Raw genomic sequence first — 18,066 nt, 5'->3', positions numbered from 1 at the left:
ATGGTTGTTATCAGACAAGCAACCATGGATGATATACCAGGAATGCAAGATTTGGATTTAGACTGTTTCGAAGAGGAAAATCACCCAGGAGACTATCTTTACTATGAAGATTATTTAGTTTTGTGGCCAGGACTTTCTTATGTCGCAGAAGAGAATGTTACTGGTCGTATTCTTGGATATGTTGTCGCTAGGATGGAAGTCACTAAACCTCATGGTTATATTTCATATCTAGGTGTTCTTCCTACACACCGTAGAAAAGGAATTGCAAAGAAGCTGATGAGTGTTGCTCAGAACGCTATGGTACAAGAATATGGGCCTGAACGTGTTTCTCTTCACGTTCTTAAAAGTAGTCGAGCTGCGATTAATCTTTTTACCAAAAGATTAGGGTATAAATTCTATGAATCTGCAGATATGTTTTATGATAATGGGGAAGATGCTTACGTTCTGGTAAAGCAACTTCAAGGAAAACAACAAGCTGATCATATTGGGGATGGATTTGGTCATGCTGCTGGATGTCTGTCGAGTGAAACTGCCAGAGCCAAGTTGAAAAGGCAAACGGAGACACTGCAACTAAGTTAGAGATGATGACAAAGTTTCAAGTGAATAATTACAACTAATCTTGGTTGATCAATTGGAGTGTAAATTTAATTTATGTCTTGAATTTAAATTCCAGACATTGTTAACTAGAAGTACCAAATTTATCAAGGATCATGTGTTAGTTTCATTGTTAACTAGAAGTACCAAATTACCAAATTATAAAACCTTGTTAAAGTCGGAAAAGATGTTATTTACATATAGGGGAGAGGGAAGGGAAAACGTGAACCATAGTGCTTGGCCTCAGGGAATTATTGAACAAAATAGTCATATTTATATGATGGCCTTTGTTTATTTGCATTCTATTCGTGAGATCTACCATCTTAGCTTGTCTCAAATCTCAACTTTTTGCAATTAAAAAAGAGATGGATTAGCATGAACGTCCAAAATGAAACCGTAGTCTTGTTTTAGCTTGTGACTTGCTTTGCTTTCCAGAGGAAGACCCATCACATATTTATTTATTTTTCTCCATTTATTCAATACTCTCACTGCCTCAACTTATTTATGTCGTAGAAAGCTATGGTGGTCATATTGTTGTTTATAAGATAGAAGAAAAAGAAAAACAATGTTTATCCTTGGAGCATTTCAACCAAATCAAGACTGCTGAACAGGACACTTTGGATTTGAAAGGGTTTATCTTCATGTTCGTATAAGTAATCATTCTGATTCGCAGCCTTGGATTATTTGATATGCTGCTGTTAAAATGGAAGGAGAAAGGACTGAACGGCATGGTTATATTTCATATTAAGGTATGCTTCCTGCTACTTAGGACGATTGATCGATTCCTGAGTTACAGTATGTATGGTGTTTATTACTCTGGAAATAATCTCATTGTATAAGGAGACAATTCGATTCAGATTACATCAATTATGACCGGAACCCAGTAGTTTTTATATGGTTCCAGTCAAACTCACCTAAACTCAAATTACACTCGGACAGCCTCCCCCCAAAAAAGATCGGACGGCCCTTTTAAAAACCCAAATTACGTGCACATTAGATATGCTTGTAGAAAATCACGGTCAGTCATATAACATGTTACAGACCTTGGATGAAATTGAAAGAACAAAGTTGTGTATTGAATTAATGCTGTTAACATTACAAAGAAACAAAGAGAAAGTATTTAAAGATACAACCGACAATACTGACAAAGACAGTTACACTGAGCTGTCAAAGATACACATGGACTCAAACTAGTGGAGGAGAGATCAAACACGTGGACACATAGTATTGGTTGAGCTAGGTGCTCTGACAGCCCCCCTCAAATTGAGCACTCTGGTAGTGCATCAGTTTGCCCTCCAACTTGAAGAACAAATGTTTGTCAAGTCCCTTAGTAAACATATCAGCAATTTGATCCAAAGTATGGACATACTTCACAGATATAAACCGATCATTACCAAGCTTCTGACAGAGTGATAAGCGATTTCAATATGCTTGGTTCGAGCATGACACACAGGATTTGAAGCTAAACTGTTGGCTCCCATATTATCACAGTATAAGAGACAAGGAGTAGTGAGAGGAACCCCTAGTTCATCCATAATGTATGAATTCCATCTAACTTCATAAGCAGCAACAGCCAAATCTTTGTATTCTGCTTCAGTTGAAGAATGAGCTACAGTTGGTTGTTTCTTAGAGGACCATGAAACCAGTGGTTGATCTTCTGGAATCAGGACAACCAGACCAGTCACTGTCATTATAAGCAGTAATTGTATTGCAGTTGCCTCCAGTAATAGTAATACCAGACCCTAAGGAACCCTTAATGTATCTTAAAATCCTTTTAGCAAGCTGTAAGTGAACATCAGTTGGTTTGTACATAAATTGAGACACATGGTTTACTGCGTAGCTGATGTCAGGTCTTGTAAAAGTCAAGTATTGAAGTCCTCCCACCAAACTTCTATAAGTAGAAGAATCTTGTAAGCCTGTACCATCTGAAATAGATGCTCTTTGACCTTGTGCAACTGGTGTTTTGCAAGGTTTGCACTCTAACATGTCAAACTTTTAATAACTCCAAAGAATATTTATTTTGAGTAAGAAGCATAGAATTTGTACCTGAAGTAAAAGCAGCTTCGATACCCAGAAAATAAAAAAGAGAACCCAAATCCTTCATTGCAAAAGCAGCACTTAAAGAAGTAATGAAAGTAGATAAGGCTTCATCTGAACTGCCAACTAGAATAATATCATCAACATAGACTAAAAGAATCATCTTGACACCAGATTTTCTATAATAGAACATGGAATGATCACATTCAGATTGAATAAATCCTTGAGAGAGTAAGAATTTACTGAATTTATCAAACCAAGCTCTAGGAGCTTGCTTTAAACCATATAAGGACTTTTGCAGTTTCCAAACATAAGAAGGGTTCTCTTTTGAAACAAATCCAGGAGGCTGCATCATGTAAACATCTTCACTTAAATCTCCATGTAAGAAGGCATTGGACACATCCAATTTCCTAATTGGCCATTTTTGATTTAAAGCAAGACTTAAAACACATCTTATAGTAGTTGGTTTAACCACTGGGCTAAAAGTTTCTTTATAATCCACACCATAAATTTGGTTGTACCCCTGAACCACTAATCTTGCTTTGTGTCTCTCTAAAGTACCATCAGCTTTAAGTTTGTTTTTGAAAACCCATTTACAGCTTAGAACATTCATACCAGGAACATATAGAACCTCTCTCCAAGTATCATTATTATAAAGAGCTTCATATTCATTGTTCATGGAAAGTACCCAATTTGGTATGTTAGCAGCCTTTTTGAAAGTTTTTGGGACATCAAGAGATTCTAAAATTGCAGTGTAAGCTACTGGTATTGGATGTTTAATATGAACATTAGCTATGAAATCTGAGCCTAATGGTTTTGGTTTTGAAATGCCTGATTTTGATCTAGTATGAATAACATGAGGCTTAAGAGATGAAGTAGAAGAAACATTACCATTTGCAGAAGCAATATCAGCTGAAGCAGATGAATTAGTAACCACTGAAGTAACAACAGAATCATATGAAGTATTAGAAACTGAAGCATCAATTGAAGGAGATAAACCATATAGAACACCTGAAGCAGCAGCTGAACTTGGTGTTGCTGAAGCAAAAGGAAAAACCAACTCATTAAAAACAACATGAATTGTTGTATAGACCATATGAGTACAAGGATCATAACATCTATATCCTTTATGAAAAGGACTATAACCCAGAAAAACACAAGGCACTGATCTTGGGCTCAACTTGTCTTTTCTAGTAGAAACTATATTTGGAAAACAAAGACAACCAAATACTTTAAGAAAAAAATAGTCAGGTTGTTTTCCAAATAGTAGTGCATATGGACATTTGAAAAATAAGAGTTTTGTAGGAGTTCTGTTTATCAAATAGGTGGCAGTCAAGAATGCATCAAACCAAAACCTTTTTGAAATATTAGCTCTAAAGGATAAAGTATTACCTATTTCTGTCACTTGCCTATGTTTTCTTTCAGCAGCCCCATTTTGTTGATGTACACGAGGACAAGAGATTCTAACAATAATACCATTAACATCCAAGAAATCTCTAAATGGACCTTTAACCAGTTCATAAGCACCATCAGTCTGAAATTCTTTAATCTTGTTCTCAAGAAGATTTTTCATTGAAGTTCTGAACAATTTGAAACAACTTCATTGGATATATCCAATTAAATTTGCTGAATTCATCTACAAACAATATGTAATATCTATATCCTAGTGTAGACATTATAGGTGCAGGACCCCATATGTCACAGTGAATCAAAGCCAAAGGATGACAAGATATAGAACTAGAAGAAGTGAAAGGTAAATACTTGCTCTTCCCTAACTGACAGGATGAACAAACAGCTTCAAAGTCTTTATTAGAAAATTATATTTCTTCTGAGGAAGCAAGCCTTTGAACAATCTTTTGTGATGGATGACCAAGTCTTTGATGCCATATAGTTGGTGAAGCCAAAATTGAACTGAGAGTTATGTTGGGAACTGACTGAATAAGATGGTTAGTTGAGAGAGGATATAAATTGTGTTTCATTAGACCCCTTGCTAGCACTTGCTTACTGAGAATAAACTTGATTTCATAACCCCATGGAAAGAATTCAAAGGAACAATTATTGTCAGTTGTGAACTTAGCAATAAAAAGTAAATTCTGTTTCATGTTTGGCACAAACAAAATATTATTTAACTTAAAAGAAGTACCACTAGAAGAAGGATGTAAAGTGGAAGATCCTGTGAGAGTGATAGGAAGTAACTTACCATCTCCCACCATGACTTGTTCATCTCCATCAAACTCTTCAACAGTAGTAAGTAAAATTGAATCATTAGTCATATGACTTGTAGCACCAGAATCAGGAATCCATACTGGTCCAGTTTCATTTGTACTCCAATGACCAGGAGAAGAAAAAATATCTGCAACATTAGATACAATAGGAGCGGAAGGAGGAGTAGAAGTCTGCAATTGTGTTGAAACTTCCAAGCCTGCAAAAGCTTTTTGCAAAGCAGTAACACCATTTCTAGACTGAGAATACCTAAATCTGCATCTGTTGGCAAAGTGACCTTGTCTATAACAAATATGACAAGGAGGTTGTCCATGTCCAGCATTAAAGCTTCCATTACCACCATGAAATGGATTACTACCAGTGTGAAAGGTATAAGGTGTTGAAACTGGTTTTTGTGAGGGTTAAATTCATTTCTCTTGAAAGTATTACTAGTACCATTGCCAGAATGAGAAACAAAATTCTGTGAAGAAGAACCAGAATTACCACTAGATTGTCTTGAAGAACTACCAACAGAGGATTGTGAATTTGCAAATCTTCTAACAAAGAATGCAGAATTAGTAGGATCGACTATGAGAGAAGAAAAAGAATCTTGATCTTGATCTATAAGTCATTGTTCATGAAAAATCAGTCTAGATCTAAGTTCTGCAAATGAAAGAGGAGTTTCTCGATTTTGAATTGTAATCACAAAATTAGCATATTCTCTGCCAAGACCGGAGAGAGAGTACATAACAATGTCCTCATCAGATACAGTTTCACCGATTTCTGCTACAAAATCTGAGATAGTCTTGAATTGATGAAGGAAATCAAAGATTGAAAGATTATCTTTTCTGATAGTTTGAAGTTGAGCACGTAATTGAGATTTTCTTGCAAAAAATTATTGGTAAAGATTTTAGAGAGATGATTCCATTTATCTCTAGCAGTAGCCTTTCCAAGAAGTTCAGATGCAAGAGAAGAAAGAACAGTAGCATTGATGCAGGAACCAATAAAATGATCTAACGCTCTCCATTCTTGATAAAAAGGGTTTACATGAGGGATATTTTCATGAAAAAGAAATTGAGGTTGAGGTTCAATAGAACCATCAACATAATCATATAAATTGGTGCTGATAAGAATCGAAGCCATCTGATCTTTCCATACTAAAAAATTGGAACCATCAGGTTTTACAGAAACATAGTGAGAAATGTTTGGAAAAGGTAATTGAAAACAACGATAATGTTGTGATGGATGTGGTGATGTAAATTGATAAACATTGTTTTGTGATGGTTGTTGAGAATCAAGATTCAAAGGAATCGATTGTGATTGAGTATTGTGAAGATTTGTTGAAGACGAAGGTTGTTGTTGTTGAGTGAGTGGAGGAGGTTGTTGATGTTGATGATTGTTTTGAGATTGTGATGGTTGTTCGGTGGTTGTTCGGTGGTTGTTGGTGGTTTTTCTGAGACTGAGAAGACGGTGGTGGTGGTGATTGTAACGGCGTAAAGTTGTGAGTATTGTTGTGAAGAAGGTTGTTTGCAGCGGAATTCAGAGAATTGTTGGTTTGTCTTCCCATTTGAGAGTAGACATACAATGATCTATAATGTCTAACAGATGCATCTAGAACACTGACAAAACCAAGATAAATAACACAACCATCTCATATAACAAGAGTTACATTTAGTTTTCTTGAAATAAAAAAGAGTACAGCTACTTCTGAAATAAAAAAGAGTACAGTTACATTTAATGTCTAACAGTAGCCACATTAGTTAAGATACTGGGATGCTGATGACAATAAGGATAAAAGACCATATTTAAACTATGCAGGATTTCTGGCAGAAACAAAACAAAGAAAAAAGAAGGAAGTTGACCTTGATAGGCTTGGGGTCCCAGGAAACAACGACTCCAGCGATTTCAGTGATCCTCTGTTAAGATGGAGAGAAAAAATTATAAGTCCAACTATAGTAAAGAAACATAAACAGTCTAACATGAGTAAAAATAAAGATTAAACTTAATATTTGCAGATTGATGTACTAATTACCTCAAGAATGTAGCGAGCCACCATATCTCATCACCAGCAGAGATACCAACAGCAGGGCCAACTTGGAATTCCCACTGTATAAAAAAAATAATCAGGCTTCAATTTTCCAAATTGTTCAAGAAGAAACACGCAAAACAGGTGAAACCCATCTGGCCGAATAGAAAAAGCTGATAAAACTAAAACGAAATCCACCTGTCCGGGCATAAGTTCTCCATTGATTCCACTGATGTTAATTCCTGCATAGAGACAGGATTCGTAATGGGCATCAACAATGTCACGTCTGAATGCCTTGTCGGCACCAGTATCACAGTAGTATGGTCCCTGGTAACCAATCAACAAAATTTCAGTTAAAAAAGCTGGAAAAAATAAAAAAGCAAAAGAGCAAAGTTAAAAGCATTCCCATAGTAAATTTGTCGGATGCAAATTTGATGCACAGTTAGCAGAAACTACAACAATAACTTAAAAGGATCATACTACAAGTTTCATAACAAATTGAATTCCCAATTAACCGAAATTCAAATAACAATCAACCAAACTATGATAAATACATTTTGAACAACATCCAATAGAACCTTAACATCATAGCATGATATTATCCACAAGTAAGATTAAAACTGTTTTTGGAAATATCGGATACCAAGTGCTGCCAAAACATAAAAAGCAGAAACACGATACAAAACCCCTCAAACATAGCATTGATTTATTACCTGTGGTCTAGGAAATTTATATTGCACAAAAACCCTCAAAACAACAGCTAACATCTTCAGTATCTCTCCTCAAATACATTCAGTAATCCACCAGATTCTCTGTTTCAGTCCTACAATTTCCCTACACATTCATATAAACCAAATTCAACTCATCCTTTCAATCAACAGCATACAAGTGCCTCAATTAACCCAAAGATGCACCACCAACATCTTCAGTTCCTCCTTAGAGTTTTTCTTCACTGGAACCCTAACCTCAAGCTCATCTTCTAACTGCATCTGAGATTCAGAAACCATTAAAACCCTTTGAACATCACCTCTTTACTGCCAGATCCATTAATTTATCCAGAACATCACCACTAACTCCTCCACCTCAGTACTAGCACCACCAGCAAGAAAAACTGCAATATCAAATCTCCACCTCTACATAGTTAGGCCACGGCACCAGCAGAACTATCATCTGTTCACCAAATCAAACCTAATTTCTCCACATCAATTTCTTGCTTCAAACCCCCATCAAGATAAACTGAAGAACAAATTAGGGTTTCACTGAAATTTGGTTGAAAAAATTGCTTCGATTTGGTTGAAGAAATAATAGGGTTTTACTGAAATTTGGTTGAAGAAACTTGATTGAAAGAATTTGGAGTTCGATTTTGACTTTTAATTGAAACATTTTGAAGAGCTCTTGAGATTTGGTTTCGTTTCTTCATCGATGAGGATGTAGGGTTTCTGATTTGCTTCGAACTGAAACTGGGTTTTTTTTTCTGAGGGAGGCGCAAGGTTAGAGCGATTAGAGACGAAGAGATATGAGACAAAGTGAGAGAAATTTCGTTGATGTTTTATATAAAAAACTTTAACGGTGATAAAAGGTGGTCATACATATTAGGGATATTTTTGTACGGTAGAGCTTTGACTAGGGATGTCATACAGATCAAGGAAAGTGTGTTTTCTTTATGTTTTCTTTATGTATTTTTGTATTTTCTTTTTGTGCTTCCGGTTTGAATTTCGACCGGTCATATAGGTCATGAAGTAGCTTTATTTCACACTGGTAAATTCACTGGTTTGAATTTCGACTGGTCAGACTTCAAACTTAGCAGGATACATCATCGAAATCGATAAATATGAAGCTCAATGTCGATTCAAACTTCAAATGTGGTATAACGACATACAAACTATGAACCAAGAAGATCCGGGAGGGTTCTGACTTCAAATTTAGCAGGATACATCATCGAAATCGATAAATATGAAACTTAGGTGTTGACTCAAACCTGGACGGGAGTTGACTACTATAAGTCGGAAACTTAGTAAAAACGATGAATCCAACCATTCGTAGGTAAGATTCCATCGAGACATTTTTCAAAACCTTAAACAAACCCTTTTTTTGGCGACTTCGAGAAAAAAAATGGCTCCGAGATCGAAACCTTAAACAAACCCTTTTTACAACTTGCATCCAATGTAGCTTGTGATCGGTTATACCTTGATTTTCAAAGTAGCTTGTAACAGAATATACCACCTGCCATCTACTAATGACTACAACCATGGCTAGTACTTTAAAAGTTAAAATCCAATCTCATGTGTCTAATGGATCCGACACTATGGTCACAATTTTTTTTTTCGTATAGCCATATCATAATCCTCCCAAAAAATAAAGAAATGGTGTAACCATATGTCAATGTTTTGTCATGTTTGATAAAATGTATCAATTCGTCAGTACATGAGTGTCTAATAAACCATATATTATGGACACATAAACAAACCAATGTGACTAAATAAATCCTTTTTCCGCTACGGATTAATAGGTGTGTCTATGTCATCCTACAATTTCGACACATACATAATTATTTAATGTGGCCATATACGCATTTATGGATACATGTGATAGGATTAGACTGAAAACTATGACCAAACAATACCTTATGGCCACAGTTGATGGGTTTAGGATTAAACCCATGACCAAATGGTGCACTATGGCTACATGGTAACACAAAACGTGGCTATAGTTATACTGATGACATGTAGCCACACAAATAACCCGAAACGTGGCTGGGCTTTAAACAAAAAAAACGTGGCCTATGTGAAGGTTTGTACTAGTGGATTAATTTGATTGACTAATGGTGGTTGAACTTTGATTGCACCTAGTTTGTTTATGCTTGAAAATCTCTCTTCTACTATAAGATTCACTCAAACTAGATCGAAGTTTCGACGGGGATCTTTAGACTGTTTGTAGATCTAAAGACGTCTTGTGATAATCCAACGTTAAAGACTCCGTTCTGTGTGGATTGATCATAACAGATTCAAGTTGATTGTGTGCAGTTGTTTATTGAAGATCAAAGAAGATTCGAAGACAAGAAGACTTTTTAGGTTCATAATCTTTGGTGTGCACAATACGTGTTTCGGCTGGAAAGGGATCCGACTATAATTGGTTCATCATTGTGATAATCGCGATTGATTAGTTGAGTAAATCGGCATCAATAAACTTCTTAGTTATTAAAAGTATTGATTGCTTAAGTCTTACAATCGCCTTAGTGATTGGTAAGAAGGAGATCTAAGGACCCGACAAAGGAGTTTATTGGTTAAACGGAAGAGCCTTTGTCAAACTCATATCACTTGATTGAAAACAGTTGTTACCGAACAGATTTGTTATTCCTTTATTGTTTGGAATACGAACCAAAGGAATTGTTCCAAGTGCGTGACTTATCATAAGTTGGAGGCGCATGGATACTGAGGAAACTAGGTGAACCATAGGTTTAGTTGCTTGGTCTCAACTATACGAAGTTGGTTTAGATTTTGTATAACGGCTTAATTCTGAGAGTATTCAATCTGGACTAGGTCCCGAGGTTTTTCTGCATTTGCGGTTTCCTCGTTAACAAAATCTTGCCGTGTATTTTACTTTTCTATTTCCGCAATTATAATTGTTTATTATAATTAGAAGTAAAATACACAAACGTTTATTCCTATTTACTTGATAAGTAATCCTATAGTGTTTGGTTAAGTACGAACATATTATCAAGTAAACATACTTCGTTGTTGTATTATCTCGATCTCGTATCCAGAGACGATCACACGAAGTGTGAAACCGATTAGTTGTATTGCCTCGACTCAGTGCATAGACAATCACTTTCGAAGAAAGGACTTATAGGTGGAAATTTTTTAGATTGAGGTATAATTGGGTACCCTCGTCTTTTCAAACCCTCCCTAAACATTTTGTAGGAACGATTTCCTGGGCGCAACTGATTGTTTTTGGGACCATGGTTTGATTAGGCCACTTACCGTGTAGTTATAAGGGGTGTCATAAAAGGTGAAGTTGACTAGTTTACCCTTTAACTTATAACTCAACCACTTTTTCTTCTTCTTCTTCTATTCTACAATTTTTCTTCTTCTTTTCTTCATCAATTTATGATCATATAAACCTGATCATATACAAATCCAATCAAAATCATCAAATTTTCATCGTCGTTAATTCAACTAATCATTACTTATATTAACTAATGATTCAACTAATCATTACACTAACTTAATTGAAAAAAGATAATTTTGATATTAAGATAAATATTTGAATAAGGAGTGACTTACTTTTACATCAAATATCTTTCCAAAAAGGAAACTTTAGTCCCCAAATAAATAGTGGTTCCCACAAAATCGTTCTTTTGTAGAGCCCTAGCCAACAATTGGTAGGCCCAAGAAAAAAATACTTATCGCAAAATAACTGTGAAAATCCCTATACACAAGCCCAAAAGCCCTAAACCCAGTAAATACCTGTAAACCCTAGATTGAATCTCATTTCAAAAATGAGTGGAAACCCTAATAAGCGACTGCCGCCACCTCTGGGAAAATTGGTGGTATTAACTTTTTCTTTTAGTATTCTTTCATCAATATTCTTAATCTCTTCACTTGGATCCAATCAATATGGCTGATATCGGACAAGCAATAATGTTTGATATACCAGCAATTCAAGTTTGTGACTTGCTTTGTTTTCTAGAGGAAAACCTTTGGGATTATCATCTTTATGAAGAATATATATATTTTTGGCCACGACTTGTTTATGTTGCAGAAGACCGTGGTACTGGTGGTATTGTTGGATTTGTTTTTTCTTAGATGAAAGGAGAAGGCACTGAGAGTCATGGTTATATTGCAAATTTAGGTGTTGTTCCTACTCATCGTAAACTAGGGATTGCAAACAAACTCATGGATGCTGCTCAGGACGCGTTAGTAAAAGAATATGGGTCTGAACATGTTTCTCTTCATGTTCGAGCAGGTAATCAGGCTGCAATTGATATTTATACTGAAAAGTTAGGATATAATTATGAGAGTGTAGCTCCTTCTTACAAGGATGGGGAAGATGCTTTTGTTATGAGGAAACAACTTTAAGGAGAAGAAACAGATCATCTTGCGCAAAGATTATTCATGGCGGTGGCCGGCCGTGTTCTTCCTTCCGAGCTGCACTCACCTTACCATGGCCATTAACCCCAAATCTTCGTCTAAATATACTCTTTCCGTCGTTAGATCTGGTGGTATATTACTGTTCAATTAATCTTGCGATCTACAGTCATAATACTTCGATAATCAAAAAATTGAGAGTCATGGCGAAAACTAGTTCCTTCCGTAAAACTTCATAGATTCGGCTTAGGTTTTGAGTCAAGGTAATGTTTTTTTTTTTAAGTCACCTTGACTATTCGATGTACTGGAGTCAAAGTGACAGATTTTCGTTTCAGCTTCCTACATTATTGTCACCCTAAATTTTTTCAATTTTTGTGAGCTATGGTATAAAAAGTTGTGGACTAAAAGCAATTTCTTAGAAATTTTGATAAAAGTAAGACGCGTTTTCCTTGACTCTTCTAGCTACACTTTTCGGGGTCGTTTTTACAAGGTCTTTCTTCAAGGAGGGGTATGTAACATGGTGCCACGACGTAGATACTTTTTGTTTTATTCCTCTATCATCAATATACTCAATCTCTTATATCCAACTATGGCTGAAATCAGACAAGCAACAATGTTTGATATATCAGCGATTCAAGCTTGTGACTTGCTTTGCTTTCCGGATGAAGATCCTTGGGATTATTTTCTTTATGAAGAATATATAGTTTTTTGGCCTCGACTTGTTTATGTTGCAGAAGACTCTGTTACTGGTTGTATTGTGGGATATGTTTTTGCTCAGGTGGACGGAGAAGGCACCGAAAATCATGGTTATATTGCAAATTTATGTGTTGTTCCTACTCACCGTAAACAAGGGATTGCAAAGGAACTCATGGATGCTTCTCAGAACGCGTTAGTACAAGAATATGGGTCTGAATATGTTTCTCTTCATATTCGAACAAGTAATCAGGCTGCAAATTAGGATACAGTTATGCGATTGCAGCTAATTTTTATAGAAATGGGGAAGATGCTTATGTTATGAGGAAACAAATTCAAGGAAAACAAACAGATCATCTTGGGCACAAATTACTCATGGAGGTGGCCGGCCAGATTCTTCTGATGTGATGTTACAGAACTGTTGTTGACTTGTTTTCTTACATCACATGTACTGTAGAGTCCTTTCTTCCGGACGGTATGAACCTTATATCTTCTTGTGCAAAACTCTTAGATTTTGATATGTAGATCAAGTTTAAAATGGATATCATAGATATTAACAAATAACATTAAGATTGATCAATGATAAAAAGAGATAAATAAAAGATAGACAATCTACATACCAAAATTATCATGGAGACGATGTTTAACGTGGTTGTTCGGCACTAACGCCTACGTCAAAACCTTCGGGTTTATCACAGCCTCATCTAACAACTCCGTGCGGGGCGTTTGCGCACGGGATATAGGTAAAAACAAAGAAAACAAAACATATAAGTAAAGATTCATGGGGTTACGCAAATATAAAGTGCTGAAATATAAACAAGACCGAGGTTTACGTGGTTCAGCACTAAGGCCTACGTCCACGGGGTTTGTTGTTTCACTATATTCTTGACGGTTACAAGAGTAGTCGAATGACTTTTGAGTTTACATGTCTTTCTATTGTAAAGGACTAACTTACACTCAAAATCCTTCTCTCTCCTTCCCTTCCTGATTTTTCCGATCCCCCTTCCTCTTGGTGGAGAGAGGGTATTTATAGGGTTAGAGTGTGGGACCCATCTCTGAAGGCCGTTGGAACCTTATCTTCTTGTGTTTTGTGTCCATCACGCAGGGGTCTTCGTTCGTAACTTCATCACGCAGAGTCATCCTCGTTCGTTCCACGGGTTGATCGACACGTATGCTGCTCAAAGTGTTTAATGCGGGTAGTTGAGGCGCCTGCTCGTGTCAGGCAAGTGTTTTCTGCCTCTGTCGCGTCGATGTCAGTACATCTTCTCTCCATCGTTGATCTTGGCTTCTTTTGGGGATGAGATAAAGTAACTCTTTGGGAGTTATTTGGTGCTCCGCAGTACAGCGTGTTACCGGAACATCCTTTAACTTCTACCCTTGGATTGTTCGAGCAAAGATCCCTCGTTGACGGGATGGGATTCTTGGTTATGAGCGTGTGTCATCATACTTTGATGACCTTGTCTGCATGCCCTCCATGTATCTTCCTATGTACACGTGTTTGATGATGAAATATGTGCACACACTAACTTCCAATATTTTCCAACAAAAACCGTCGCCTGTACCTTCTTAAATTCTGCTGGGTGTATCACCTGAAAAATGTAATTGTAAATTGAACATTTAGGATCAAGCCGTTTGGGTGTAATTTAATTGCGTTGTAGATACGAACAGGATGAGGAAAAAAAAAGAATTATTAATATCTGCCATTTGTGCATTTGTTTGATTGTGTGGTTCTGCTTGAACACCTACAGAGAAAGAACTTTTCATTTTTTCGTTCTCCTCTCAACCTTATCTTGACTTGGGACTTCACTAGCTATTTTTTTTCCTTCAGGATATCTTAATAGATTGTGCAGTCTGACTCAGAAGCCTTTGGCTTGCAAGTACAATTTATCGTGGGAAGAAACAAGGCAAAAGCAAAATAAATCAGCCAAACGTGGGAGTTAAAACAAGTGACGTGGCGCCTATCCGTCGCTTCCCAAAAAGGTATGATTTTAATGAAAATTCCATTCTTGTTTTTTTGGGGAAAAAAAGGTATGATTTTAATGAAATTTCCATTCTTGAAATTGTTCTTTAACCGAAACTTTGTGAACCTAATTGGAAGACAAGTAATTCTATATACTCGTACTCCAAGGAAAATGGTCATGACGCAAAAACAGATACAGTTAGGGTAGGGATTTCCTTATTCCACCCATTTGTTATGTTCTGATCTACAGATTGATCTATATATGGTTCATTAATTGGTTGGAAAAATAAACATTCAGTAATTGTGATGTCACGTCCTCTTTTCAATAAATTATCAACTGTAGAAATTGCATTCTGAATAACAAACCAAACTATTAGAAAAAGGTACGATACGGGAGCTATCTGCTTCTTCCGAACATGCACAAGAGAGTTGGATGTTGATGTTGCATGACCCAGAGATATATATCCCTCTTTTGAATTGCAGGTTGAGTTTGCTGTCATTCACCAGTAGAAAAGCTCGACTGTCACTTCCAGAGAATGAGTTATGGTGGCTTTTGATTTTGTAGGCCAGAAGTTCCTCTGTTCAATCCCGTTGGCAGGTTGTGAAACTGCTTATAGGAAATAATAATTCGCATTTGACACGTATCAAATGTACATATGGCTTCTCGCATTGACATATGGGTATATAAGAAAAATGACAGATATGCTGGAACTAGTAACGCCATGAAAGAGTGTAATACTGTGATTGGAAACAAAACACCACAGAGAAAATTCGTCACGTTGGATTCAGATGTTTAGTATACAGCCAAAAGCACCAGGTTATTCGAATTTTTTCTATGACCCTAAATCTTCAACAATTAACAAACTGTGGGGTGATTCAGCTAATGCCGCAGAATTTATTCGCGTAAAGGCAGTTTCTCAAGGCAAAGCTTTGTTTCTTCGAATGATTTGGGAGAAACTAATATTACTTCTTTGAAAAACTTTGCCAGGTAATCGATGCTAAAAACGTGATGTATCAGAAAAATCCGTGGAAAAGCCGATCAGATCAAGAGTTGCTAAAAGAAAGAAGAACTGTTAATCATCCGAAACAAGTAAGAGGGTAAGACCATGATGGATCGGTATGTCCTTCACAAAGTTTTAGTTGCTTGTTTATTGTATTAATGCGTTCTCTCAGTTTTAGTTGTTAAACTCTTTTAAATAACAAAATCTGGAACTAAAGTTTTATATCTTTAGATATCAAGGAATTTGGTATGACCACACTTAAAAGTCTCAAACCCTCCTTCTAAATTCTGTACCTTTCAGACCATTTCCTAAAACTGTCTTCTGGTTGGTTTCTGTTTAGAAATATCACTATTATTATATATCAGTCGTCCTAAATTTAGAAGTTGTGTTTTGATATATGGGAGTTGCATATATAACTATAGTTTGTAAATTAGCCATACATCATTCTTTTCTACTTTTTTTGGGAACAAAAAACAAGCCGTAACTCAAGGAATCTAAATCTGATCGATCCAATCATGGTTTGCATCAGAAAAGCAACACTTGCTGATATACCAGAGATTGCAGCTTGTGATTTGGTTTGTTTTCCGAGTGAAGACTCATCCGTGTGTTTTTCTTTTTTCAATGATTCTATACTCTCACCGCTTAAAGTGGTTTTTGTCGCTGAATATGGTGGTCGTATTGTTGGATATGTTGTTTCTATGAAGTTAGAAGAAGAAGACGAAGCGGAAGAAGCAGCAGCAGAAGAAGAAGAAGATATTCAGGGTTATATTGACTATTTAGGTGTTCATCCGACTTGCCGTAAATTAGGCATTGCAGCCAAACTCATGACTGCTGCTCAGAACGCTTTGGTGCAAGAATATGGTTGTGACTGTGTATATCTTCATGTTCGTCAAAGTAATTATGCTGCAATTGATCTTTATATCAAAATATTAGGGTATATATTCCATGACACTATTGCAAAGTTTTATGTTGATGGCGAAGATGCTTATGTAATGAGGAAACAACTTCCAGGAAAACAGCCAGATCATCTTGTTCTTGGATTTAGTCATGGTGGAGGATGCTTCTGGAGTAAAGCTAACGCCGAGTTGCTGGGGCTACTGGACAGACTGGAAATTTGTTAGATGATGATTTAACTCGATCCTGACTTCATGTAAATTTATAATTAAGTATTTTATAACTTTAATTTATTAAATCAAAATCTATAGAGGCATATAAAACTAATCAAGGATATATCATAAGTACTTGGCATATGCCATTCTTTGTGTAATTCCTCTTCTGTAGAGTCCTTCCCGTGCTGCTCGTTCTTCTTGTACAAAACCTTCTTCCCCTGTCCCTTGCTAGGTGTGGCACCTGATGAAACGCGTAATTTTAGTGAAACATTTAGACTCAACAAGCAGCTATATACATTCATTTAACTGAGCCAACAGTGAAATCCAATATTAAGATGTTTTAACCACGATCAAACGTTAGACCACCCAACAACGTTGGGAGGAATTGAGTGCCCGCAAAACAGCCAAAAAAGACTATCAAGGTCACAAAATAAATAGGTGATTTTTGGATATTGCTATCCAACAATAAAAAGGTAATAAGTTACACGACCTTAAACCAACCACCATCCGAGGATACGTAAGATTTGGAGATAAGGAGATCAAGATCCGGGAGAACTTGGACCATCACTAGCAGTATCCCGTGTACGTACATCTTTCCATGTTTCATTATCTATGCGAAACCTGGGAGGGTGCATGTATTCTGTTAATCGTATATTCATAATGTGGATCAAAATATGCTTACAATAGTCAATAGACAAAGACTACACCCACAAAAAGAAGAAGTATATATATGAGAATGAAGCCTCGGTAATCATATTTCTCGCAGTTCACAAGTTTAATATGTGGAACTGGAAGGCATATGCTTGAAACTTCCCTAATAATTAAATTACTATGTTCGAGCAGAGCACAACTCGGAGAAATGGAAGAAGTTCTATTAGGGGTGCTTCGCCATAGTCTAAAGACTTGAAGGAATTGACAAATAAAGCTCTCACGCTGAATAGTAAGGAACTCGTCATTTCGTATAAGGAAACCATCAGTTCATATAAGCCGACATAAGTCTTTTTTGACGCTTTTGTGAAACGAAAGTTTCGGTGAGGACACTTAACAATGTATGATTGATTTAAAAATTACAAACTCAAATGAAAAAGTTAACATATCGTGTTTGGAATTTTATGCAAGTCCGAATACCGACAGTATTGTGACTCTTTCCAAATTAATACATAAAGGGGAACATGTTCAAAACTAATGTAGTAGTACGATGTCGGAGTTTAGCTTGTTAGGCTTCCAACTAGTTTAAAAAAAAGAAATCCACACATATTTTCTATTTTTTCTCCACCTAATTAATGCATCGAGACGGGGCGGGGCCACACTAAATCAAATATGCATCGCCAACGGGGCAAGGCAAAACCCCATGCAC

General features: G+C 36.4%; 3 protein-coding genes across 3 annotated transcripts; all 3 read left to right on the top strand.

Moving 5' to 3' along the window:
* Nucleotides 1–579, top strand: LOC113323937 (N-terminal acetyltransferase A complex catalytic subunit NAA10-like). The gene has a single exon (XM_026572283.1). The coding sequence runs from the start codon at nucleotides 1–3 to the stop codon at nucleotides 577–579; it is 579 nt and encodes a 192-aa protein (XP_026428068.1).
* Nucleotides 580–11,475: 10,896 nt separating this feature from the next.
* On the top strand, nucleotides 11,476–11,937 carry LOC113323936 (N-terminal acetyltransferase A complex catalytic subunit NAA10-like). Its single transcript, XM_026572282.1, has 2 exons — nucleotides 11,476–11,523; nucleotides 11,665–11,937. The coding sequence occupies exons 1-2, from the start codon at nucleotides 11,476–11,478 to the stop codon at nucleotides 11,935–11,937; spliced, it is 321 nt and encodes a 106-aa protein (XP_026428067.1).
* Nucleotides 11,938–12,535: 598 nt separating this feature from the next.
* On the top strand, nucleotides 12,536–16,721 carry LOC113323935 (N-terminal acetyltransferase A complex catalytic subunit NAA10-like). The gene is made up of 2 exons (XM_026572280.1): nucleotides 12,536–12,884; nucleotides 16,408–16,721. Exons 1-2 carry the CDS (start codon nucleotides 12,536–12,538, stop codon nucleotides 16,719–16,721), a joined length of 663 nt encoding a protein of 220 aa, XP_026428065.1.
* The last annotated feature ends 1,345 nt before the right edge of the window (nucleotides 16,722–18,066 follow it).

Source organism: Papaver somniferum, chromosome 11 (genome assembly GCF_003573695.1).
Source record: "Papaver somniferum cultivar HN1 chromosome 11, ASM357369v1, whole genome shotgun sequence".
Taxonomy (NCBI): domain Eukaryota; kingdom Viridiplantae; phylum Streptophyta; class Magnoliopsida; order Ranunculales; family Papaveraceae; genus Papaver; species Papaver somniferum.
This window is presented reverse-complemented; position numbering and strand designations above follow the sequence as displayed.